Here is a 27,730-nt window from a genome sequence, read left to right on the forward strand (position 1 = left end):
AAAAATATACAAAAACAAAAACAAAGGCACATCATAATCAACCTCCTGAATCTCAACAATATGGAGAAAAACCTGAAAAGAAACTAAGAAAAAAGGTACATTAAATATAGACTTTAAAGTGCTGAAAGAAAAGGTACAAAATGAATTATTGATATTTTAATTTTAATTTTGTGAATGCATATATGAATGTGTGTGTACACATATACATACATACAGGCAGTTGATCTTACACAACTGGATTACTTGTTCAGCAGACTCTGCAAGGCTGATACTGGAGATTGAAGTCCAGAACAGCAGGCAGGAAAGGAAGATGGGCAGAAAATGGGGGGAACCAAGAAAGGGCACCCCAGAACATGCCCCAGAAGGGTTTCAAACACTGTGTTTATGGAGAATACATCCAGTTAGGCCCCAGCAAAAAACAAGTCCCTCCAGGCAGGATTTGGATAAGAATCGGCTTCCCAGGTGGCGCTGGTGGTAAAGAACCCATCTGCCAGTGCAGGAGATATAGAGTGGGTTTGCTCCCTGGGTTGGGAAGATTCCCCGGAGGAGGAAATGGCAATCCACTCCAGTATTCTTACCTGGAGAATCCTATGGACAGAGAAGTCTGGCGGGCTACAGCCCATAGAGTCGCAAAAAAAGTCAGATACAACTGAAGCGACTTAGCACTAACTAAGTTTACACAGGTGAGGACAGGTGAAAGGAACCAAGAAAAAGACCTGAGGCAGGTTTCATATGGTATGAATGTTCCATATAAAACCATATGTTTCATATGATAATTTATGTTCTGGAATGTTCCAGAACAAGTGCCGGCAGAAGGCTTTCCTTCCCCAGATTTATAAGCAGACCAGAGCTCCATAGCAGCTGCTGTGATCAGGGACACAGCTACTGTCAGAACTTCGGTGTCGAGCCTGGAAGGGAGTGAAGAGGAAATATTCTGCTGATTGTCATTCTGCCTTAGGAACTCGTGGGACTCAGAGCAGCAGACAGAAGGGCTGAAAATGAACCTGGGAGAATACACAGAGACTAGCTAGCACTGTGAATAATATCCCATTCAGCCAAACTTCCTAACATTTTACCAAAGAGCCTGAAATATTTATAATGATAAATAATATAGTAGAAAGTTTACATTTTCTGTGAAACTGGTTCTTTTCCACTGGTGTTGCAACTTTATTCATCATGATCTTGACAAATACCATTAATTTTCATTTTCCCTCCAATGGAACATTGCCCTATAAATTATTTTCATAGTAAAGAGTGACTCAACTCTCAATAAAAGTGATTTATAGGATTCTGCCATGTCTTCACTCTGCTACTCATAAATTTTATGCATGTAGTCAACTTTCTTAAGTATTCTGAGCCACAATAACTCATGGTCAGGCACTGAAATGCAATTCAACTGTTCCAAAGGTGAAATGTATGATGGGTTAATATGTCATTCGAGTAATAATACAAGAAAGCAAGCAGCTCAACAAAATCACAGCACCCAGTGCACTTAGTTCAAGAAGTGGTGGATGGAAGTCAGGGTTACAACAAAACGCTTCTCAGGTACACTCTTACCTTAGATTTAAATTTAAAAAGTCCAGTGTAAATCTCTGGCTCTTTCTTTGGAATACAGTTGGTATTCTCTCTTTCTTCCTTTTCCCCTTCTTTCCATCATCCTTCCTTCACTCCCTCCTTCCTGTCTCTATTTTCAAGCACTTTTATGTGCCCTGTCTTATTTAATTCTGAATAGAGATATTATCCCATAACGCAGATGATGAAACCAAGGCTCAGGAACTTTGAATAGCATCCAGCTAGGAAAAGTACAACCTCAAATTGAAGGTGGATCATTTGCTTACTGGAACTCCCTACTTCAATTAAAACACTTTCTAATGTTTTAAAAGGCCATTGTCCTGCCTGCTGACTCTGTAACCGATACTTTCTGTGAACTATCATCTTAAAAATCAGTCTTCCAGCTTCATTTCTATGATTACCCTGCCTTGCTAGAGGGCTGTGTTAATATAGCCTTACAAAAGAGCTTAAAAAAATTTTTTTAACTTCTTGGTAAACGTATCAGTTCCACAGTGACTTAGAAAAAAAAAAAATTCAAGTGTAGTAGTGACCTTTAATGGAGAAGGCAATGGCACCCCACTCCAGTACTCTTGCCTGGAAAATCCCATGGACGGAGGAGCCTGGTGGGCTGCAGTCCATGGGGTCACTAAGAGTCGGACACGACTGAGCGACTTCACTTTCACTTTTCACTTTCATGCATTGGAGAAGGAAATGGCAACCCACTCCAGTGTTCTTGCCTGGAGAATCCCAGGGACGGGGGAGCCTGGTGGGCTGTGGTCTTTGGGGTCGCACAGAGTCAGACACGACTGAAGTGACTTAGCAGCAGCAGTGACCTTTACAAGTACGGGACTTCTCTGGCAGTCCCGTGGTTAAGACTCCACACTCCTAATGCAGGGGTGTGGGTTCCATCCCTGGCTGGGGAACTAGGATCCCACATACTGCATGCATGTGTGCTGCCCCCCACATTTTTTTTTAAAGATTTTTTTTTTTGGTGTAGACTATTTCAAATTCTTTATTAAATTTGTTACAATATTGCTTCTGTTTTATGGGGTTTTTGGCCATAAGGCATGGGGATCTTAGTTCCCTGACCAGGGATTTAACCCGCACCCCCTGCATTGGAAGGCAAAGTCTTAACTACTGGACTGCCAGGGAAGTCACATTTTAAAAAAGTTAAAAATAAATAAAAATTAAAATTAAAAGTCACTCCAGGTCAAGAGATAATAAATTGGCTGTAGGACCAGAAGTTATCAAATGCACCTGACACATATATAATCAGCTCCTAAATCAACTTAAAAGAGAAGGCTTGCTAAAAATCTGTCTATTTAATCTTCTTCAACAAGCTTTGGAGAATGCAGGGTAGGGTTTTTCAGCTCATATTTTCAGAAAAATCTACTCTTACTCACTACTCACCCTCCATTCACAATATAACACTTTTACTAATTTTTTTATTGGAATATAGTTGCTTTAAAATGTGTTAGCTTCTGCTGTATAACAAAGTGAGTCAGTTATATGTACACACATATCCGCTCTTTTAGATTTCCTTCCCATTCGGGAAAATCTGAACAGTTCCATTACTGATAAAAAGACTGAATTAGGAAAAAAAAAAGACTGAATTAGTAATTTAAAAACCTCCCAACAAACAATAGTCCAGGATCAGATGGCTTAACTGATGAGTTCTACCAAACATTTACTAAAGAAGAATTAATGCCAATCCTTGTCTAACCCTTCCAAAAAGTGGAAGAGGAGGGAACACTTCTGAACTCATCTTATGAGGCCAGCATTACCCTAATATGAAATCCAGGCAAGGACACCACAAGAAAAGGAAATTACAGGCCAATTTTTCTGATAAGCATAAATGCAGAAATCCTCAACAAAATGCTAGCAAACCAAATTCAATAGTACAGTAAAAGGATCATACACAGTTAAGTGGGATTTATTCCAGCGATGCAAGGATGGTTCAACATCTGCAAATCAGTCAATGCAATACATCACAATAACATAATGGAGGATAAAAATCATATAATTATCTCAATAGATGCAGAAAAAGCATTTGACAAAATTCAACAGATCCACTGGAGAAGGGAATGGATACCCACTCCAGTATTCTGGCTTGGAGAATTCCATGGACTGTATAGTTCAAGGGGTCACAAAGAGTTGGGCATGACTGAATGACTTTCACTTTTCACTTTACCATCCATTCATGATAAAATCTTTCAGCAAACTGAGTATAGAGAAAATATACCTCAGTACAGTAAAAGCCACAAAAAACAAGCCCACAGTGGACATCATGCTCAGTGGTGAAAAGTTGAAAACTCTTCTTCTAAAATCAGGAACAAGATGAAGATACCCGTGTCACTTTTGATATACTACTGCAAGTCCTAGCCAGAGAAATTAGGCAAGGAAAAGAAGTAAAAGGTATCCAACTTGGAAAGAAAGAAGTAAAATTTTCTCTATTTGTGGGTGGTATTTTGTAAATAGAAAACTATAAATGCACCACCAAAAATACTGTTAGAGCTAACAAATGAATTCAGTAAAGGTGGAGGATCCAAATTTAATACACAGAAATCAGTTGTGTTTCTACACACTAACAATGGACTACCAGAAAGAGAAGTTAAGAAAACAATCCTATTTACAATTGCATCAAAAAGAATAGCATAACTATAAATAAATTTAACCAAATAGGTGAAAGATCTATACACTGAAAACTATAAGATAGAAGTGAAAGAAATTGAAGAAGATAAAAATAAACGCAAAGGTAATCTGTGCTCATGAACCAGTAGGATTAATGTTGTTAAAATATCCATACTACCCAAAGCATTTTGATAAGTATTTAATGCAATCTCTATCAAAGTTCCAATATCATTTTCATAGGCAAAGAATGGTAGCTGATGTAAATACAGGCATATAGATCAATGGGTTAGAATAAAGAGCCCAGAAATAAACTCATGCATATATAGTCAATTAATTTTCCACAAAGGCACCAAGAATATAATGGGAAAAGGACAATATTTTCAACAAATGGTGTTGGGAAAACAGGACAGCCAAATGCAAAAGAAAGAAACTGGATTTCTCTCCTACACCCTACCCCATAACCAACTCAAAATGGATTAAATACTTGAGCATAAGACCTGAAACTATAAAAAAAAAAAAAAAAGACCTGAAACTATAAAACTCCTAGAAGAAAACACAGGGGTAAACTCCTTGACATTGGCAGTGATTTTTTTGGATTGGATGCCATAGCAAACGCAACAAAGGCAAAAATAAAGAAATGGGACTACATCAATAAAAAACTTCTGCATAGCAAAGGAAACCATCAACAAGATGCAAAGTTAGTTTACTGAATGAGAGAATATGTTTGCAAATCATATATCTTGATAAGGAGTTAATGTCCAAAATATGTGAAGGTCTCATACAAGTCAAAAGCAAAAAACCATGCAATTGGATTTTAAAATGGACAGAGGAACTGTGTAGACATTTCTTCAAAAAAGGACATGCAAATGGCCATCAGTACAAGAAAAAGTGCTCAACGTGACTAATCATCAAGGATTAATGAGTAATGAGTTATCTGCTCATATCTGCTAGAATGGCTAGCATCAGAGGGACAAGAGATAAAAACTGTTGGTGAGAATGTGGAGAAAAGAGAACCCTCGTACCCTGTTGGTGGGAATATAAATTGGTGCAGCCACTATGGAAGAGAGTATGGAAGTTTCCCTCCAAATTAAAGAGAACAATTATATGATCCAACAATCCCAATTCTGGATATAAATCCAAAAGAAATGAAAAAGCAAGATACTGAAGATATTTAAAAAAAGATACTGAAGATATATCTGCACCCCCATGTTTATTGCAGTACTATTCACAATATCCAGATTATGGAAACAATCTAAGTGCCCATCAACAGATAAATGGATAAGGGAGATATGTTATACATAAGTGCATGTTTCTCTGAAATGGCAACCCTCTCCAGTATTCTTGCCTGAAAAATCCCATGGACAGAGGAGCCTGGAGGGCTAAAATCCAATGGGTTTCAAGAGTAAGACATGACTGAGTAAACATAATAAATATAAATAATACATAAATTAAATTTGTAATATGATTTAGCCATGAGAAAGAAGGAAATCCTGCCATTTGCAACAACATGGATGGACCTTGAGGGCATTATATTAAGTGAAGCAAGCCGGACACGGAAAGGCTATTACTACACTGTGTCACTTATATGTGGAATCTCATAGAAACAGAGATTAGAAAAGTGGTTGTCAGAACCTGCAGGTTGGGGGAAATAAGCAAAGGTTGGTAAAAGGCTACAAACTTTCAGCTATGAGATAAATAAGTTTACACTAAAACCTGTGTAAACACGGTGTAAAACGTGGTGACTATAGTTGATAGCACTGTACAGTTGATCCTTGTACAACACAGGTTTGAACTGCATGGGTCCACATACACATATATATATATATTAAATTAAATGCATATTACACAATCTGTGGTTAGTTGACTGGCTGTGAAACTGTGGATACAGTAGCCTATTAAAATTATACTTTGATTTTCTACTGTGTGGGAGGCTGATGCCCCTAACTACCATATTGTTCAAGGGTCAACTGTATTATATAATTGAAATTTGCTAAGAGAATAGAACTTTAATGTTCTCACCCCAAAAAAAGAAAGATCAGTATGTGAGGTGATGGATATGTTAATTAATTAGGTGGTGGGAATCTTTTCACAATGCAAACATGTATCAAATCACCACCACGTATACTTTAAGTTTCTTACATTTCTATTTATCAATTATATCTCAATAAAACTGAAAAAAATTGTGGCTTGATGATTCAAGATGAATGTGTAGTTTAAAAGGGAAAATCATAGCAATAATAAGGAGAATCATTCAAATGAGTGTTATCTTCAAAATAAAGAGACTCATATAGATAAATGAAATACAAATTACCCCAATGCACATTTGGAATAGACATTTGGTTTTGCTTCATCAAAAAAAACATTAAATCAATGCTGTTTATTTTAATATTATTAACTTTATACTTGTAGTGTGTGGATTTGGTTAAATTTTATAGTTTTTTAAAGAACTTGTAGTCATACAGAATTTATGTCATATTTATATAAGCTACATTGTATTTATATTATGTTCAAGTAATTTTTCAATATTAGGTGCCATTTATTCTTTTTTTTTTTTTTTTAAAAAACAATTTATTTATTTATACTTTTGTCTGCCCTGAGTCTTCTTTGTTGCGTGCGGGTTTTCTCCAGCTGCAATGAGCAGTGGTTATTCTTCCTCGACAGGCTTTTCACTGTGGTGACTTCTCTTGTTAGAGAAGCCCATTGACATAGCATGGACTCTAGGCGCGTGGGCTTCAGCAGTTGTGGCATGAGGGCTCAGTTGCCCCACATCACGTGGAATCTTCCTGGGTCAGGGATCGAACCCGTGTCTCCTGCGTTGGCGGGAGAGTTCTTAGCCACTGGACCACCAGGGAAGTCCCCATTTATTCTTTTTCCTTGAAGAGCAGTGTACTCCTTCCTTAAGCTGGAAAGATGATGTACTAGGACCGTAAAAGAAATAAGGAGTGAATAGATTATGTCCAGCGCTCATATCTACATTGTAATCAATTAGGAATTTCAATTTGCAGGGGGGCATTTGTTTTGTAAATGTTTCTTTGTGACTAGGGATGTTGAGTTGTGTCAAAAGTTCCTGTTTCATAATTGACCTTTGCTGTCATCAGCCTATAGAAAAGAGGGTTTTAAGAAATCAGGTGGGGTGGCCTGCTTTCAACACCCAGAACTAGTGATGTAAGACCGTGCCAGCTGCTAGGAAGGATTCCTGCTCACCCTGGGACACATAGGAAGGTGAGGAGCTGGGGACTTGAGAGGAACATCTGTCAGCTTCTACACGGTCTCCTCAACAAGCTCATCATTCCAAGAGCAGGTATCCTCAAGGAAAGACTGTCCACTGAATCTGTGACTTCTCTGCTCGGACTTCAGTCTATTTTCATTGCGTCACTCTTTTGTACTAAGCTCATCTTTAAAATACTCATCATTTAAAACACACTTTTTTTTTGTGGTGCCAATATTATACTTTTATGTTTTCTTTAGCATCACGAAGGAATGCTGGTTGTGGTCTATGAACTCATAGAAATTATAGACCACCTTTGATGAAGGAATCTATCCAATTGAAGTGTGTGTTAAAAGGAAAAATAAGACAAATAAAGACATGGAGCTGCCGCAAGGGGATGAAATGGATGACGAGGAAAAAACGAAGACCACGTCTCAACCACAAAGTAAGGCTTTTTGCTGTAGAAGCTTACAGTTTCTAAATGGATGGCACAAATTCTTCTAAATGAACAAACTATAGATGTAAAAATGTTTAGTCTATTTGTGAACACTACACCTTTGAGAACTAATTTAGTTATTCAAATTCGAAAGCAGCATTGGCTAAACAGCCTGTAAAAGGCATGGCTTATTTGTTACCTTCTGTTGGTGTTTTTTTGTTTGTTTGTTTCACTTTTATCAGTTCCTCAGGACAGGGCTATGGTGCAAAAGGGATTTACCAGAAGTGAGCATTGATCAACAGCCTCATCTTAAAATACTTTTTCAAGTTGTTATGCAAAATCACAGTTGCAGAAAAATTGAGGTATTAAACAGATCAATTATGCTATCTCTAGTCCAGATTTTTTTAGCCCGTTCTCTTTCACAGAGAATGTTCTGTTTGTATGCAGAGTAGCCAACACATGCTAAACTTCAGGCCTCTTACAACAAGTATGCCAGTATATCAGAGGAAAGTTTTTACTTATTTGCAATTTCTGTTAAATTGAAAATACAATGGTGTCATTTCAGGAACTATAAGCAAAGATAACATGTAACTAATACCAAAATAGTACAATTTGCACCCTCACTTTCTACCCCTTCTTGTGTACCATGCACAGAAAAATAAGTTTATTAAACAAGAAATTGCTTTTCTAAGAGCGATGTCTGTTGCATTTTTTATTTTTTGTATATTTGTATTTATTTTTTAATTTTTAAAATTGTTATTGGAGTAGAGTTGATTTATTAACACAATGTTGTGCTAGTTTCAGGCTCATGGCAGAGTGAATCAGTTATACACACGGCCACACTTTTTTAGATTCTTTTCCCATATGGTCCATTACAGAGTATTGAAAAGAGTTCTCCTTATTAGTTATCTATTTTACATATAGTAGTGTGCATATGTGCATTCTTGTTTCTTTTCTTTTTTTAGTAGTTTTTCTAAGCTTACCTTGAGTTTGATATAACAGGATGAAATAAATCATTTGCGTTGGAAAACTTTTCTTTTCTGTTTTATCTGTGGTCTTTGAGTTGCTCTTGGACACTTTTTTGTAGTTAAGAACATAACCTTTTATGTTGGACGCTAAGATTTGGATCCAGGTTCCTTTGCTTGCTGGTCCCGAGACAGTGGGCAGAAGATTTGAAGGCTCTTTTCCTCCTCGGTCAGATGAGGTTGAGTTGTGCATACCTCATACCTTGTGATGCAAATGATAAATGTTGGTCATCTTTGATATGAACCTGCCCTCAACGTGGGAGACCCAGGTTCAATCCCCGGGTCAGGGAGATCCCCTGGAGAAGGGAATGGTCACCCACTCCATTATTCTTGCCTGGAGAATTCCATGGACAGAAGAGCCTGGGGGCTACATATAGTCCATGGGGTCACAAACAGTTGGACATGACTGAGCGACTTTGATATATTAGTATTATGGGGTTTATTATTTTTTTTAAATGATCTGTTGTTTGCTAATATTCGTAAGTTTAAATCTTGAGTTTCCAAGATGTCTTAATCTGTTTGGACTAAACGGTATACAAAAATACTCAGACTGAGTGTCTTATAAATGACAGAAATTTATTTCTCACAGTTTTGGAGGCTGTGAAGTGTTACATCATGGTAGTTACGAATTTGGTGTTTGATGAGAGCTTGCTTCCTGGTTCATAGATGGCTATCTTGTTGCTATATCCTCTCACAGCAGAAGGGGTGAGAGAGTTTCCTGGGGCTTCTTTTCTAAGGGTACTAATCATGTTCTTAAGGTTTCTATATTCATGACTTCATCACCTCCCAAGGTTCCACCTCCCAATACCATCACATAGGGATTGAGTTTTAACATATGAATTTTAGAGGGGCAGAAACATTCAGTGTATAGGAAAGGGTTAGAAACTCTGTTCTCCTATATGCTGTGTATGTTGAATAACAATGGCTTGTTTGAAGTACTGATCTACCAATTTCCTCATATACCTTTAAAAGGCTTATTTGGGAAAAATAAATAAATATATTTAAAAAAAAGCTTATTAGATACTGGATAAATGAAACCTTAAAAAGTTACCTGTTTATAAAATCTTATTTCTGTATTTCCATAAATTGCATTTTATATAGATAATCTATATGCAAAAAGATTTGGATGTGAATCTGAGAATATTTTTCTAGTCCGAGTGTATTAGGGAAAAATTTATATCATATGACATACAACATTGTTTCTTTGAAAAGCTGACCAGTGGATTTAAATAAGAAGATGAAAATATCATCAGGGAACATTTTTCATAGACTGTGGGTATAAACATTTCAGAGCAGATTCAGGTTCTACGCTCTGGTGGCTCAGTGGTAAAGAACCTGCCTGCCAGTTCAAGAGACCTTGATTCGATCACTGGGTCAGGAAGATCTCTTAGAGAAGCAAATGGCAGTCCACTGCAGTGTTCTTTGGGAAATCCCATGAACAGAGGAGCCTGGCAGGCTACAGCCCATGGGGTCAAAAATGGCTGGACACTACTTAGCAACTAAACAACAATCCCTATGCTCTAGCTACCATTTAAGGATGCTGTGGCAGTTAGGGTCTCAATGTGAAAGAGACGGCGCATTCAAATTAAAATAATTCAAGGAAGGTTTGTAAATAAGGGTACTATTGTAAAAGTGTGAGCAGAGAGGGAACTGAAACGGACCTCTGGGTTGTCATATCCCAGGCCTGAGAACCATGAGTAGAGAGAGGTACCCAGAACTGAGGGAGAGGGAATCACGTAGACCAGACCACCTTAGAGGAAGCGTGAGCTTATGCTGAGGGACACAGACACAGATAGCCCTTCTGTCTAGAATAAATTCCCTGACCTCATCCCTGCTTCTGCTCTCCTGCAGGACTTCCCTTCTGGCCAAACCCAAGGAAAGCCAAAGGGCACAGGAGCCTGTTAGAATAGTTCATTCTTAGCCTCCAATTAAAAAAAAAAAAAAAAAAAAGAATAGTCCCTCTTGAGAGTCATCAACCTCCCAGGGTTGAGAGCAGAACAGAGGGAGATAGAAAGTGGATCTTAAGGAGCAAACAGAAGATTACACACATGCTGACATCATAAAATCTAGAATTCATTTTTTTCTTGTTTTATTCATTGGTGGCAAGTGTTTGGTGGCTCAGATGGTGAAGAATCTGCCTGCAATGCAGGAGACCCGGGTTTGATCCCTGGGTCAGGAAGATCCCCTGGAGAAGGACTTGGCTACCCACTCCAGTATTCTTGCCTGGAGAATTCTGGAAAGAGTGGTCTGGCGGGGCTACAGTCCGTGGAGTTGCAAAGGGTCAGACATGACTGAGCAACTAGAACTATTCATAAATAGAGTTAAAGCTTTATAAACATGCAATAGACAGAATCCTTGCAGGAATTTTAAAGCAACTTTTTCAACAGTAGGATAAAAGAACAAAGCTTAAATTCCATGTTCTGTTTTTTTTTTTTCCATGTTCTGTTTTTTAAAAAAAGTCTTTTAAAGCTACATCAGTGCTAGAGACAAATTCCAAAATCTTGTTATACCCCGCGTCACCCTCTAAAATGTTCTCTCCATGACCTGAGCTCCCCCAAGTTCCACTTGGGGCTTACATTGGTCATTTATTCATTCATTATGTAACAGATATTTATTGAGAGTCTCCAAGGTATTTTGCTAGACTTTGGGTAAATAGTAATAAGTAGAATGGACACAATCTCCACTGTGAATCTGAGAATGTTTTCAAAGTTTATGGTTTAGTAGGTAAGTAGTTTAAAGGATGTAAAGAAAGATTTAAATAGTTTATAGGGATTTTCCTGGTGGTCCAGTGGTTAAGAGTCTGTCTTCCAATGCAGGGTCCACTGGTTCTATCCCTGGTCAGTGAACTAAGATCCTGCATGCTGCGTGGTGTGGCCAAAAAAACAAACAAAAAAAGACTTAAAAAGCCTAAATAATTTATAAGTCTGTGTTCACAAAGGTAATCATCCAGAATAACAGAACCATATGCTCACCAAAAGTCCAAATTAATATCTAAACATAAAATTTGGGGGAATTCACAGAGTAGCCATTTATGTATTAAAGAGCCACAGACATTTTAGACAGTGTACATCCCCCCTTCTGAAGGAGATCAAACCAGTCAGTCTCGAGGGAAATCAATCCTGAATATTCCTTGGAAGGACTGATGCTGAAGCTGAAGCTCCAGTATTTTGTTCATTTGATGTGAAAAATTTGACTCATTGGAAAAGTCCCTGATGCTGGGAAAGGTTGAGGGCAGAGGAGAAGAGGGCATCAGAGGATGAGATGGCTGGAAGACATCACCGATGGAATGGACAAGAACTTGGGCTCATTTCGGGAGCTGGTGAGGGACAGGGAAGCCTGGAGTGCTGCAGTCCATTGGGTTGCAAAGAGTTGGACAAGACTGGGCGACTGAACAACAACTTCCTCTCTTATTAAAGAAGGATTTTTATCTTAAACTTTAGTTATCCAGCTCTGGGAAAACTTATCCAAATATAATTAGTGAGACAAAGAATAAGTGGCTACCAGGATCTAGAAAGTGCTGTCCAACACAGTAGCTAAAGAGTTGTCTGCAATAATGGAAATGTTCTATTCTGTACTGACTGATACATTAGATACTAATAAGCGCTAGTTATTATGGTGACATGTCGGTAATGAGACTGATGAACTGAATTTTAAAATCTGCTTAATTTTAATTAATTTAAATTTAAAGAGCCACATGTGGCTACAATAAGAACAAGATGTACGAGGTGGGGCTTGCTGAATACAAGTTGATTCATTTAATCTCATTTCCCTTTTCTACAGAGTTAATAACAGTTATTTATTTACTCATGCAGCATCATGGGCCCAGCAGGATATCTAATAGAGAGGAAATTAAAGATAGGTTATATGAAAATTACAAGTGTTAACAAAGAAGTGGAAAATTTGGAACACTTATGCGCTGCTGTGTGAATGTAAAGTAGTGCAGCTGTTGTGGAAAACAGTATCATGATCCCAGAAGAAATAGAATTACCATTTTTTGTTGTTCAGTCACGAAGTTGTGTCCAGCTCTTTGAGATCCCGTGGACTGCAGCATGCCAGGCCTCCCGGTCCCTCAATATCTCCCGGAGTTTGCTCAGATTCATGTCCACTGACACGTCCACAACTGAGCATCATCATTTCTGCTTCCGTCCAGCAGCTTCATTCTTTCTGGAGCTCTTAGTAATTGCCCTCCGCTCTCCCCTGCTTGCATATTGGACAGCTTCTGACCTGGGGGCTCATCTTGCTACATTATATCATTTTTGCCTTTTCATGCTGTTCATGGGGTTCTGGAGGCAAGACTGCTGCAGTGGTTTGCCATTCCCTCCTCCAATGGACCACGCTTTGCCAGAACGTTCCTCTAGGACCCATCCATCCTGGGTGGCCCAACACAGCATGACTCATAGCTTCATTGAGCTATGCAAGCTCGTTTGCCACGACAAGGCTGTGATCCATGAAGGGGAGAATGACCATATGATCCAGCAATTCCACTTCTGGGTCTCTACCTCAGAAAAATGAAGGCAGAGACTGAAAAAAAAATATTCAGTCTTTATTTTTTTTTAAGTATTCAGTCTTTAAAAGGAAGATTTTGACAGATGTTATAACATGCATAAACCTTGAAGCCATTATACAGACTGAAATAAGCCAGTTATAAAAGGACAAATATTGCACGGTTTTACTTATTTGTGGTCTCTAGAGTAGTCAGAGACAGAAAGTAAAGTGGTGGGTGCCAGGGGCTAGGGAGAGGGGGAATGAGGAGTTGGTGTTTACTGGCTACAGAGTTGTCAGTTAGGGAAAATGAAAAAGTGCTGGAAATGGATGGTGGTGGTTGCATAACAACGTGAATGTACTTAATGTAACCGAACTTCTCATTTTTTAAATGACCACCGTGGTACATGTTATGTCACATATATTTTAATCGCAGTTTTAAAAAGATAGGTTAAACACCTGTCCTCAAGTAATTTGAAAATTAGCATAGAAAAGAGAAACGGGAGCTGGTGATTGTTACATGGTGTAGGGATATAAAATGGCTATTTAAAATGTTGTATGAAAGGAGAGATTGCTCTATAGCAGAGACTGGCAGAATGCCCTAAATCAACTGTACTTTAGTTTTAAAAAGTAAAATAGAATGACTATTTATAGATGATCTTCTAACACTGAGACTGAATGGGTTTATGAGCCCTTCCAGTGAGGGATCGTGGTACACAGGATGATGTATGCAGTATCCAGGGGGTGAGCCTTTATGTGGCAGATGTGCCCCTCTTCAAGTGCGTGCCCTGCTTTATCTGAGCTTTACCCTAAAGTACTGGCTCAGAGAATCCAGACTGGAGGGAGACTTCCCTGGTGATCCAGTGGTTAAGGCACCATGCTGTCATTGCAGGGGATTCGGGTTCCCTGGTCAGGGAATCCTTGGTCAGGGAATTAAGATACCCCCTTGCGGTGCAGTACAGCCAAAAGACAAATAAAGAAGAATTAAAAAAAAAGTCCAGACTGGAGGTGAGAGCCAACATCTCCAGAAAAATGTCTATAAATGTAGAAGACCTATCTGGGAGCCTAGCCGGGTGGTCAGGCCAAGTGCAGAGAACCAGGTCAGTCTAGATTTTGCCATTATCAATATCTGCATCTCTTCATAGTCTGCTCTCTGACAACCAACTTTTTTTTTTTTCAACTGAATCTCTCTAACCACCCCCCTCCCAACTGCAGCAATTTCTTGATACCCTGGATCTTCTGATCCATGGACCTAATATCTTTTCACATGGCCCCATCACTATTATTCATGTCCTCTCTTCTCTTCTTACTCGGTTTAGATGCCATGGTCCTGAATTATGGTTATTCCCTGGCATAGACCCTCAACACTCTGGTCCCTGTTGCCTCTATCATATTCATCTGGCAGCTCCAAACTCTGATTATCTCGGGACCTCCGCCTAATTTTACTGGTGCCCAAGTAGACACACGAGGTTCGTGAAAACACAACTGTACCAACTGGTCTCCCTTCACATTCATGATCCCCGATTTCAAATGAACTCTTAGTACCACTTAACCATCTGACTAGATTTTCAAAATCCATTAGCTCTCTCCCTGTTCCAAGGTGCTATTTCCTACTTTCTCCTCTCTTCTCGAACTTCCTCTTACTCCTCACTCTCAGCTGATGACTTTCCTTCTTCATTGATAATACTTGTTCCTATTTCCACATTCAGTAGCATCTGTGCCTGTACATTCTGCCTCCTCCTCTGCCATGAGGGGAGAAACCTATCTTCTCTTTTTAATCCCAGCTTTCCATCTGTGCACTGGATTCCATATCTGCTCATCTACTCAAGAGCACTGTTTTGGCAATTATCCCTTTTCTGTCTTGTCACCTTTTACTTGTCTTCTGGCTCATGCCTGTGAGCATACAAATATGTAGATTTTCTAATTTAAAAAAATTCTCCCTTGACCATACATTTCCTTCCAGCTATTGCCCCATTTCTCTGTCTCCATTTACTTTCTTGTTATTCTCTCTGGGCTCCACAGAAACATTGATCATCACACACCACGGAACCCTTATCAATTTCACCATCAACCTCCATATGGCTAAGCCCATTGCTCAGTTTTCAATCCTAATTTTATCCACTTTAGCAGCATTTGATAAGATTGACCACTCTTGAAATATTTTATTTCATTTGGCGTCTGGAACTTTCTGCATCACTTTACCTCCTCTCCCATTGATTACACCTTCTCATCCTCCTTTCTTGTTCTTCATCTTCCTGACCTCTAAACTTTGGAGTACCCTATGACTCAGACTTCAGACATCTAAATTCTGTGTCCTGAAGACTTCCAGATTGAAACCAACATCCCAGACTCACCAATCCAACTGATACTTTTGACAACTTAACACTCCAAACGTCAAGTGTCCGAAATGGAGCTGTTAGTCCCCACAAACCTCCCCTCCCCTCCCTCAATCCCCACATGTTGCTTCCCAGGCAGTCTCCTCATCTCAGTCTAATCAGCCATGGGTGTAGATGTGTCTCCCTGTCCTGAACACCCCCCTCTCCTCCCTCCCCACCCCATCCCTCCAGGCTGTCCCAGTGCACTGGCTTTTGAGTGCCCTGTTTCCTTCATCGAACTTGGACTGGTCATCTATTTCACATATGGTAATATACATGTTTCAGTGCTATTCTCTCAAAGCATCCCACCCTCACCTTCTCCCACAGAGTCCAAAAGTCTGTTCTTTACATCTGTGTCTCTTTTGCTGTCTTGCATATAGGGTCCTTGTTACCATCTTCCTAAATTCCATATGTGTATATTGGTGCTTTTCTTTCTGACTTACTTCACTCTGTATAATAGGCTCCAGTTCATCCACCTTATTAGAACTGACTCAAATGTGTTCTTTTTAATAGCTGAGTAGTATTCCATTGTGTATATGTACAACAACTTTCTTATCCATTTGTCTGCTGATGGACATCTAGGTTGCTTCCATGTAGAAGGCACATTCTAAACCACTGGACCACCAGGGAAGTCCCTAAACTTAATTTTTTTCAAATGGTTTTAGATTTACAGAAAAAAATTACAAAGATAATAAGAGAGTTTCTATAAATCTTGTTCCCATTTCCCCCTATTATTATCGTTGTACAATTAAATATGGTACATCATCGTAACTCATGTACTAATCTTAATATTGTAACAGAAGTCCATACTTTATTCATATTTCCTTAGTTTTTACTGAAAAGCCTTTTCCTGTCCACATACATTTAGTTGTCAGCTTTCCTTAGGATGCTCTAGGCTATAGCAGTTTTTCACACTTTCTTTGTTTTTTATGGTACTCATATCTTTCAGAAATATTCAGTTCAGTTAAGTTCAGTCGCTCAGGCGAGTCCGACTCTTTGTGACCCCATGGACTGCAGCGTGCCAGGCTTCCCTGTCCATCACCAACTTCCAGAGCTTACTCACACTCATGTCCATCCAGTCGGTAATGCCATCCAACCATCTCATCCTCTGTCATCCCCTTCTTCTGCCTTCAATCTTTCCCAGCATCAGGGTCTTTTCAAATGAGTCAGTTCTCCACATCAGTTGGCCAAAGTATTGGAGTTTCAGCTTCAGCATAGTTTGTAATCTAATACTACTTTATCTTGTTCAAATTGCTTCTCCTCTGGCTGTGGGAGCTCTTTCGGTTGACTCCTGCATTTCTTTGTTATTCCCCATCAACGCAGATCATTTTCATCCCCCTTCTTGAGCACTTTCTAACTTTTAAGCCTCAGGTTTATTCAAGATACCACTAACCTCCCATGACAAGCACTTTATCTGTCCATCTTTCCTCACTGGAATTCCAGGTCTTTGCGGGTAATGTCTTGGCGGTGCTTTAGACCACACAGCATCCTCATCGCCTGTGTGGACCCTGGGTTGGTACTGAATGAATGAATGAATGAATGAACGAACCGGACTGGTGTTTAAAAGCTCACTGGAAAGGGGTGAATTGGAGTGGGTTCTGGGAAGAAGATACTCAGCCTCGGGGTGACTCGCAGCCTCCCTGCCGGCCGCCTACGGGGTAGGCACAGGTGCAGGGCCGGCCACAGTCCCCCCGCACTGAGAACGGCGCGGGAAACACACCTGCACGGCCAGCAAACGTCACCAGCGCAGGGGGATCCCCGGGGAAAGTCCAGCGCCTTTGGGCCACCCCCGCCCCCCGGCTTCTAGGGGGGCCTCCAAGGAAGAGGAGGCTAGGGAACGCGGTGAAGTGCCCCGGGCGGCACGCTTCGCGGCTGGTCCTCGTCTCCCACGCGCAGAACATCCGGGGTGCACGCGAGGGAGAGGAGGCTGGAGCGGGTCGGCCCGGCTGCCGGGGTCCGGAAAGCACAGGCTCCGGGCGGGGAGGGGCGGGGCGGGGAGCCGGCGCCCGGGGGCGGGGCCTGACCCCCAGCTGTGGGTGCTTCCGACGCCCCGGGGCCCGGGCGGGCGCCCAGATGCGGCGGCGGCGGCGCGGAGCTCGGGCGGCCCGGGAGGAGCCGCGGGAGGCGCCGGGAGCCCGTCGACTGGGAGTCGAGCCGCAGGTTTCCATCCCCGCTGGGACGCGCGCCCACTGGAGACGGCCCCTGGGGTCGCCCGCGCGGCCCCGTTCCTGGTTCGTCTTTCTCTCCTTGGGGCTGCTTTTCTCTCTTCCAGGAGAGGCTGAGCGCTGTAGGCGTGCGGCCGCAGGGGTACTCGCTCGCTCGGGGACAGAGGGATGCCTTCGGGGAGGGGGCACCTCGGGTCCCTCGCTGCCTGTTCACGTCGGGGGACGCGGCCTTTGGGTCTCTAATTCGGAGAGGAGTGATTGTTTTTTCCACGTAATGGACGAGGTCTGCGCATTTAGGGCTTCTTAGAAATTATTTCACGGACATCTGTTGGTAGGCTTCCTTTATACGGTATCTACCCAAGACTGCTTTTGTTTTTGCAGTCGAAAGGCTGAAGTTTGGGGGGATTGTGTTTGTTTTTTGAATTAGAAGGGGCATGACTTCGATCACCTCTTCACTTCCTATTAGGTTGCACTTTCGTAGTATGACTCAGGAGCCAAGAAATACAGAGAAGTCGTACCGCCTTGAAATCGTTCCTTCCCAGCCCACAGAAGACTTTTTTTCTTTCCTTTTTTGTTTTCAGTAGAATGCAGCGCCTAGGTGCTCCACACCGTCCAGAGAGGGAATTCTAGGCTCGGCTCCCAGTGCCCGCGATCTCTATTACTTCCGGTGGTTCTCACGCACTTGTTGAAGCCGTTTCTCAGCAAAGGGAGGAGTCGTTATTTCGGGTATCCAAAAATGAGTCACAGAGCTGCTCTCTTACATGTGAGACTTTGTTAATGAACTTTTGAAAAGTGAGGTTTGCTCTGGCTGTATTTAAAATAAGACTAAGATGTGAAATGCAGGGGCTGATAAACTGGAACTGGTTGTATAGGAAGTCATAGTTTAAAGTTTTGTTTCCAAGAGCGCCTGGGTGGTACCCCATACCAGCTAGGCTCACCAGGCTGATGTAAGATAACCATTAAAATCATGTGCTTTGCCACAGAGGCCCAAGAGAAATGTAATTTCGTTATTCAATAACTGGTTTGTTATTGCTTTTGCTGGGATGGTGTGGTGGAAACATGTCATGTTACATAGTGATTGTAGGTCACGCTGAATCGAAATCTTTTAGACAGTTTGTCTTTATAAATTAGTGCCATGTAAAAGTTGTGAAGATGGTGGATACCCCTTGGGGTTGAGAAACTAAAATGTTCAAGCTGATAAGCCCTATTGCAGCTGGATAGAGACACAGTCGAGATGTGGACAGCATCACTGTTGGAGTTGAGTTGAATTCAGCCCAGCAAACAGTTATTGGGCACTTTCTCTGTGCCAGTCTCTTTATCGAGCTCTGGTTATACAATTGAGAATAAGACAGGATCTTGCTGACAAGGACCCTAAAGACCAGAGTAGAAGGCTGGCAAATCCACTAGAAAATCCAGTAGAAGGAGTTGAGTGCAATGACAGATCTATGCCCACAGTTGAGCCTCTGTCCCAATATGACTGAAGTTCCTGCAGCTCTGGGATTTTTTTTTTTTTTTTTTTTTTTTAGCTCTGGGATTCTGAATGAAGTAGGTTATCATTGCTGGAAGAATGATGAGGGTTTGAGTTTAATCATCTACTTGTCTTTGTAGGCAGCCTGTTGAGCTTATTCGGTCAGTGTTTTATTCCATACGTGATTTAAAAATATGTTCATTAGAAAGACATGCTTTTTAGAGTTTTTTTTAATTAACCACATTTCAAATTATCTAGTAACCATGTAAAAATAAGTCCAGTCTGTTATTACCCCTAGATAACCACAGGCATTTTAAAAGTGACTAATTAATGGCTAATAACATGACAACACCATAGTGAAACAACTTTCTGATCATTGTTTTTACAGTTCAGGTCAATCTTTTCTAACACGTTATAGCTGTGTAACTCAACATGAGTAAATCCACTGTTGGGACTGAAATCTACTGAGGTGCTTTTTGAACCTAATGCCAAAATAGATCCAGTTTCTTCAATTCCATAAGCTATCCACCCACTGAGGGAAACAGTGTTAAATTTGACACAAATTTTTCTTAGTTTCCACACTTTATTTCTCTTTCAAGAGCCTCAAAATTACTTTTTCTATGAGAAAATGTTGAGTGTGATCTTCATCATTGTACTCCTTGAATTTGGCACAGGCTTCTGTCATGATAAGTTTTAGGGAGTAGGTATCGATTAAATAATGAACCTTAATGTAAGAGGAGGATTTGTCATCCAATGGAGGGATAGATGACCCAGCAGAAGAATCAACCTGTTCAAGGTGGACACTGGCTGGGGAGAGGGATCGAGAGACAGACTGGGTCAGATCACATAGGCCCATATGTCATGTAAGAGCTTTGAGTTTATCCTATAAAGGACTTTAATCATGTGAATGATATTATCAGATTCATCTGTGTTTGGAAAAGCCAACTTTGACTCAAGATAGAGAATAGGTTGGATGAGCGGGGCACTGGCCTTTGGGTGACATGGAGGAGATTGTTGTAATATTCAAGATGAGAAATTAAAGAAGCCTTGAGTCAAGCAGTGACAGTGAGGAACGGAAAAGAGGGAAAGAGCTAAGAGGTGTTTAGTAGGTGGAATCTGGCCCGGAACCCAGAAATGGCAGTGAGAGGGACGGAGGAGGTTGGGATGACTCCCGCATTTCTAGTTAATGACTAAGATAGGAAGATAAACAGAAGAGTAGGCTTGGTTTCAAGGATAATGAGGACCTCATAAAGGGTTTGGCATATAGTCAGTACTCATAAAACATTTTTGAAGGAATACTAATAACAGCTAACATTTATTGAGTGCATATTATGTTCTAGGCACTATTCTAGGCTCATTATGTGAATCAAGTCTTTCACTCCTTATTGCAATCCTCTGAGATAGGTACTGTTGTTAACTATGTTTGACTCGTGCAAAAAGTGCAGTGTTAGTAATTGTCAGAGCCAGGAATTGATCCTGAGCATCTTTGACTCCAGAACTTGCTTGTATTCTTTTATCATTTTTTATGTTTAGAATGTTTACTGACATAACTAAATATTAACAGTCTGTTACTGAGTTTTATAACTCAGTATGAATAGCATGCTCTTAACTCTAAAAAATGTTCATATGTACATGTATATTTATGAAGCAGTTTAGAAAGCTATGCATCAGAAAGCAGAGCTTGCTTGTATCCTTTTTGTTTGTTTGGGTTTTGTTTTGTTTTCTTTTCCTTGCTTGTGTTCTTGCCACTCTGCTCTGATAGGCTGTCTTTGTGAATGAATGAGTGATGTTTTAGACACTGTGGTAAACTCAAATTGGAGTCATTCTCCTGATTCTGACAATCCTCTCGCAGCCAGGAATAGCCCAGTACATGAGATGGCTCCCAGGGGTTCCACTGTGCTGTGGCACCTCTGCCCCTCCTGTTACCCCAAGAAGTACCTGGTTGGTCTAAGAATAAGCTTAGCTTAATCAGAGCATTTCTCCTGAGAATTTAAAATATTTTAATGGAGATTTAACATGTCTGAAGGTTCCCAGAGCTTCCACAGCTGTGTCCTCAGAGGCACCTCAGTTATTGCCCTTCCCAAAGCCTTAGATGTACAATATTGTGTTTCCTGCTTGTGCATGCATGCTAAGTCACTTTGGTCGTGTCCGACTCTTTGCAGCCCCAGGGACCATAGCCCACCAGGCTCCTCTGTCCACAGAATTCTCCACGCAATACTGAAGGGAGTTTCCATTTCCTCCTCCAGGGGATCTTCCTGACCCAGGGATCAAACTCGCATCTCCTATGGCTCCTGTATTGGCAGACAGATTCTTTACCACTGAGCCACCTGGGAAGCTGCTTGTGTTTCTTAGATGCTCAATGTTTTGTAGCTAAGATGTGTAGTATGCCTCCCATGGGGAAGCAGAAAGGCTGGCCAGGGGATATACATCATCTACTGAGCAGGGTCTGATCGTAGAAGATTTACTAACAGATGCACGCAGGTCCATAACAGCTCCAGATCTTACAGTCTTGGTTTATCATCTGTTTACTGAGGCCTGTTTTGCTTTGGTTTTATCCGAAACCAGGTAATTACCAAAATCCCTCCTGCTTCTAACTTTTCAGAATCTTGGTAAGTTGAAGCTGGCGCCACTGGTTCCCGTTTTCTTGATTTAAGCTAGGCAAAATGATTCAAGTTTCCTGGGTTTGGGCTGTCATTTTTATTTACAGGTCCATTCGTTTGGTCCTGATAAATATATTTTTCATTATCAAACCCCGAAATCTGACCCCACCTCTTCACTATTCTCATCGGCTCATGATTCACTCTCTTTTGACTTGGAACAATTCTCTGATTTTTGTCCAGCAAGCAAGGTCTAAATCCCTTTTTCCTCAAGAGCCTCTCCTTTGGACCATGTAAGGTTTATAGACATTGAATTAATGTTGTTCCTAAATGAATGGCAACCCACTCCAGTACCCTTGCCTGGAAAATCCCGTGGACTGAGGAGCCTGGTAGGCTACAGTCCATGGGGTCGCAAAGAGTCGGACACGACTGAGCGACTTTACTTACTTACTTACTTAAATGAATCAGCAAACTCACTTAAGTTTGAAGTTATAAAATGCTCAAGTATTTTAACACTTGAAGCTTTGAAATGTTTTCTCCATGCATGAACAAAATGTTTCATTCAGCATTGCTTTAGATTTACCAGGAAATCTCGATATTTATAGTTTTCCATTATATGAAACTGACATAAAGCCTTCTGAGATAATCCAGTCCATGTGTTTACCCCTTGGTCTAAATTCCTATATGCCTGCCTGTTACTCATTCAGTGTTCAGAGAATAAGAAAGGGAAGGGTTTTGGTTAATATTTCATGTGGGTTTGTCTGGCCTTCTCATTTCCACTGTGGTTTTCCTGAGTGCAGAGAATTGCCAGAGTTAACGGCTCTTGTAGGTCTCAGCCTCCTCTGAGTTCTAACTATTCTGTGACTTTTGCTGATCATGAAACCATCTGTCAGAGTAAGTTTGCTGGTCACTCCTTCTGAGTTTCTGGATACCAGACACTATTTGTGTATCTCACTCAAGTTCTTTGTAAAACTCAATAATTTGATTATTTTTAGTAGGAAGAAGTTTTAGGATTAGTAATTTTCATTTATCTTTCTTGAGCTAATTGAATGTTTTCAGTTAGTTTATATACTTTTTTTCTTTCTAGTGGATACAATATCAAGGTAATATAGAAAGTACAAGTTGCTTAGTAAAGTGTTCCCCATTTTGTATACGCAATTGTTTCACTCATTTCTCTATTCAAAGATAAAGGACATTTCATGCTCATTGCATAACTTGTTGGGTAATAATGTAAATTCTGACTTTTTACAGTAGTGGAAATGGCTCAGTTGCTATCTTCACATGGAAAAAGAGGGAACAAGGATTGTTCTCACTTTTGTTTCAGAGTTGCATCAATGCATGTCTCATTCCTGGTTTTGCTTTTAATTTCTGTTATGTGCCTGGGTGTACTGATTAGTGACACAAATCTGTTGATTTGAGATAAAGTCAAGCACATTGTGTAAGCGGAATTCTATAATATTAGTAGATATCCCCCTTCTTTTTCCCCTCTTACCCGATTATTACGTGGCTAAACCAACCTACAGTGATGTCAGTTGACAGAATTATACAGTTCTTCGTTACTTACAAAGTAATCTCATAGATATTTTCTCTTTTAATTCTCGTAAAACTCTGGCAAAACAGATATAACACGTATTATTGTTTCCTGTATTTAAATTGTGTAGATGAGGAAGGAGACCACGGGAGAGATTAAGTGACCACCCAGCATTACCTGAGAAGTAAGGTGCAGAGGCCCCGTGCACTGTGATGTTATTACTTGATTAAAAGAGGCAAGTTTCCTCTTCTGACGTTAGGTCAAGCTTCCTGGGAACAGACTCTGAGATTTGCACATGAGAAACTGATTGGGAGGTGCTCTGAGAGGCCTGGGCCGGGGGAGAGGAGAGCAGGAATGTGCAGATGGAAGAATGAACTGCAGTGCAGGTACAAGGGTGGTCTTCACAGTGGGAAACCTTGGAGGTGGGATGGCCCTTCAGAATTGTAATGCCACCCTGAAGCATGGGGGCTGGTCATTGTATCCCTGGCATCAACTCGTCATTCGATGTGGGCTGTATCCAGGCAGAAGTGTGTAGTCTTGGGCCAAACAACTCCCTTTATTTAGTCAAAGGCAGTTCCTGGAGCTGTGACCCTTCTACAGTCAACGTTCCTGGCAGCCGAGGAGCAAGGGCCTTGGGGATGTGAGTATCCCATTAATCACTGCATTTCTCCAGAAGGCAGCGTTCTCCTCCATGAGGGCTTTGTCATGTCCTTCTGAGCCAGACTTGCCCTGCTAAGTGAAGCCCAGAAAGCTGAGGTTTTGTCCAAGACCCTGGAGGATATGGAAGAGCTGATCAGAGATCAAGAAGATAGTAGTCTTAATCCTGGGAAGATTATGAGCAGAAGAGTCAGGTGAGGGTCGGCCAGGATGAGTAGAGAAGGGTGCATCACAGAGAAGGCTAACCAAACACGCAGGCTGTTCAAACAATGGACAGAAGAGCTGGTCTTTCCTGTAATTCAAGACTTTACTGTATTTGAATTAGTATTTACTAATTCAAGTATTGGCCACCTGATGTGAAGAGCTGACTCATTGGAAAAGACCCTGAAGGTGGGAAAGATTGAAGGCAGGAGAAGGGGATGGAAGAGAGTGAGATGGTTGGATGGCATCACGGATTCAATGGACATGAGTTTGAGCAAACTCCTGAGATGGTGAAGGACAAGGGAGTGGTGTGCTGCAGTCCGTGAGATCCCAAAGAGTCAGAACCAGTTAGCGACTGAGCAAGGGCAGCAACAAGGCTTTACCATTGTTAAATGGTAAACAGTGTTATTAGGCTCTATTTATTAGGCTGTCTGGAGGGCTACAGTCCATGGGGTCGCAAAGAGTTGGACACGACTGAGTGACTAACACATACATTTATTAGGCAACATTTTCTCTCCCTTCTCTCCCTCCTCCCCTCTCCCTTTTTTAAAAGCCTTTGAAAGGCCCCAAATCAGTCCAGTGAACCTCAATGTGTAGCCTGTAGATTATAAGATCAGAATTGCCTGGGATATTTTAAAACATGCCCCACAAACAAGCAATAAAAAGAAAACAGAAAAGGAAGTCCGGGTTTACATTCAAGATTTACTAGAGTAGGATCTTTAACAGTGGAAACCATGAATTGACATTTTCAACCCATTTTCCACAGATGATTTTCATCTGTGCTATAGTTCAAGTACCATTGCCTGGAACTCTTATGCCCTTGATGGTGACCAAGCCTATTGGGATTTTTCAGATTAGCAAAAAGTCACAGGAACTGTGGAGCAGAGGAGCACCTGAACCTTAATCCCAGCAGGATAGAATTAGTGATATTCACTGTTTGTCCTTTATAGCATATTCCTGGCTTGGCCACCAAAGAGCCTGGCCCAAATTCCCTGGCTGGCTTCCAGCTGGGATTGCTTGAGAGAGGAGTTTCTAGCTTGGCCTTTTACTATCTTGATAACTGGGGGAGAGATGCCAAATTCCTGGAATAGTTGTAGATAAAAAGCTTGGGGGTGGAGAGTAAATCAGTGAATTTATAGGAATCAGTAATTTCTAGGAGAATAAGGAGGTTCCAGAAAATCTTATGCCAAATGAAACTTTGAGGTGCTGTCTTAAAGCTTTAAATGACCATCTAATAGAATAAGATAGATAACTATGATAGGAAAATATATTACCTGATTCATTGAAATAGGGAATAATTATTTCCCTGGTGGCTCAGACGGTAAAGAATCCACCTGCAATGTGGGAGACCTGGGTTTGATCCCTGGGTTGGGAAGATCCCCTGGAACGGGGAATGGCAACCCACTCCAGTATTCTTGCCTGGAGAATCGCCATGGACAGAGGGGCCTGTCATGCTGTAGTTCATGAGGTCGCAAGGAGTTGGACACAACTGAGTGATTAAGCACAGCACAGCACATTTTTCTTCAAAGGGAAAAGCATGGATTTTGAGTCTGGTCATTGCAGGAAATATTAGTCACCTAAAGAGTAGTCTGATAAACTCCTAGCAAATTTTGATATGTTTTGTTCATCTTTGCAGCACCTAATTGCTCTAGTTCCTATAGCTTCAATGGTCTGGGTTGTCTCTGCCTGGTCCCTTCCCCTTTTCCTGGCTCAGCAAACTCCTGATAAACCACTTAGAAGCATCCAGTTGAGTTCTCTGGAGAAGGCACTGGCAGCCCACTCCAGTACTCTTGCCTGGAAAATCCCATGGACAGAGGAGCCTGGTAGGCTGCAGTCCATGGGGTCGCTAAGAGTCGGACACGACTGAGCGACTTCACTTTCACTTTTCACTTTCATGCATTGGAGAAGGAAATGGCAACCCACTCCAGTGTTCTTGCCTGGAGAATCCCAGGGACGAGGGAGCCTGGTGGGCTGCCGTCTCTGGGGTCGCACAGAGTCGGACACAACTGAAGTGACTTAGTAGCAGCAGCCGCAGTTGAGTTCTCCATCTTCCAGTGAGTTCAGAAAGTACACCCATCTATTCCTCTATTCTTACATTTATTATTATCCTTCTACCAGCCTGTCCTCTTTTTTTTTTTTGGCTGTAACTTGAAGCGTAGTATATGGGATATTAGTTCCCCCAACAGGGATTGAACCTACTTCCCTGAATTGGAAGGGTCGAGTCATAACCACTGGACTACTGGGAAAGTCTCTTGTCTTCTTCATCTTGAAGATAAGGAGTGTCACTTCCTCTTTGTGTACAAGAGACCTAGCTTCATCAGAAATGGTTGAAAGAAATAACCAGTCTGGCAAGCATAGTTATTCAACAGATATTTACTGAGGTTCTGCTATGAGCTCGACCCTCGAGGGCACGTGGCAAACACAGTAAGTACAGCCCTTGACCCCGTGGAGCTTATTGGCCAACAGAGAAGATAAGCAATGAAACAAGTAACAATAGAAAATAATGAATGTCAGGAAAGAGGAAGTATCATGGAACCAGCAACCCAGCTTAGTCTCGGGTCAGAGAAAGTTTCCCATTCTTATGGAATACAGTTTATATAAAAAACAGAACCTGTGAACCTGGCTCTGGTTCTAAGATAAGGGACCTCTTTTTAAATAAAGAAAGATCTTTTGTTCTGTCTAGTTCAGAATTGACCAGTCCTTCACACACATGTGTGTTTGCGAGCACACACACTGGCAAAGATAGAACAAGAAAGTGACTCCAGTTTTTTTTTTTTTTTCTTTTTTGGCTGCATGGCATGTAGGGTCTTAGTTCCCTAACCAGGGATTGAACCTGCACCCCCTGCATTGGAAGTGTGAAATCTTAACCACTGTACCACCAGGAAAGTCCTCAACTCCTTTATTTAATGAATAAAATAGATAGCAAGGAACTGAGAAGAAAGTTTCTATTCATCTCTTTCAATGTGCCATTGCTAGAAGCTAATGTATACATATTTTAATATGTAATATACAGTGAAGGAACATAAACTTAAAGCTGACAATCATGAGCTTATGTTACAGCTTTTTAAGGGTTAACTTTAAAAATCTGATGATTACAGCCTAGGAGGGTGCTTGACAGATTTGCCTTTGGATCTTGTTTTAGATCAAGGTAGAGGCACCTGTGCTCAGAGGTCAGTATCTGCTCTGACTTCTCGTCTTTCCACTTCGTTTTCTTGGCCCTGCTGTGGGAGGACCTGGCACTGGTGTTGTAGCTCTACCTGGCTTAGCAGCTCCTGCTGAGTCCTTTTATTCCTTTTATGGCCAGTTCTTGCTCTTTGATTATTTCTGTACCTGCCTATTTCTCACTATACATTTTAAAAAACTTAGTTGAGGGCAGTGATTGTGACTTCTTGATTTTTTAATC

General features: G+C 41.1%; 1 protein-coding gene across 3 annotated transcripts in view; it reads left to right on the forward strand.

Moving 5' to 3' along the window:
• The first annotated feature begins 7,382 nt into the window (after positions 1-7,382).
• Positions 7,383-27,730, forward strand: part of STX11 (syntaxin 11) — a 48,403-nt gene continuing 28,055 nt past the window's right edge. Inside the window, exons 1-2 of one of the 3 annotated variants that reach the window (XM_043888480.1) lie at positions 7,383-7,483; positions 7,651-7,835. In XM_043888480.1, the coding sequence (XP_043744415.1) occupies positions 7,769-7,835 (67 nt within the window). In that variant the 5' untranslated portion in view covers positions 7,383-7,483; positions 7,651-7,768. Of the gene's footprint in view, positions 7,484-7,650; positions 7,836-17,694; positions 17,940-18,457; positions 18,637-27,730 lie in introns of those variants that run through there. The other 2 variants (XM_043888482.1, XM_043888481.1) reach the window with 2 other exon arrangements.

This window comes from Cervus elaphus, chromosome 26 (assembly GCF_910594005.1).
Source record: "Cervus elaphus chromosome 26, mCerEla1.1, whole genome shotgun sequence".
Taxonomy (NCBI): Eukaryota; Metazoa; Chordata; class Mammalia; order Artiodactyla; family Cervidae; genus Cervus; species Cervus elaphus.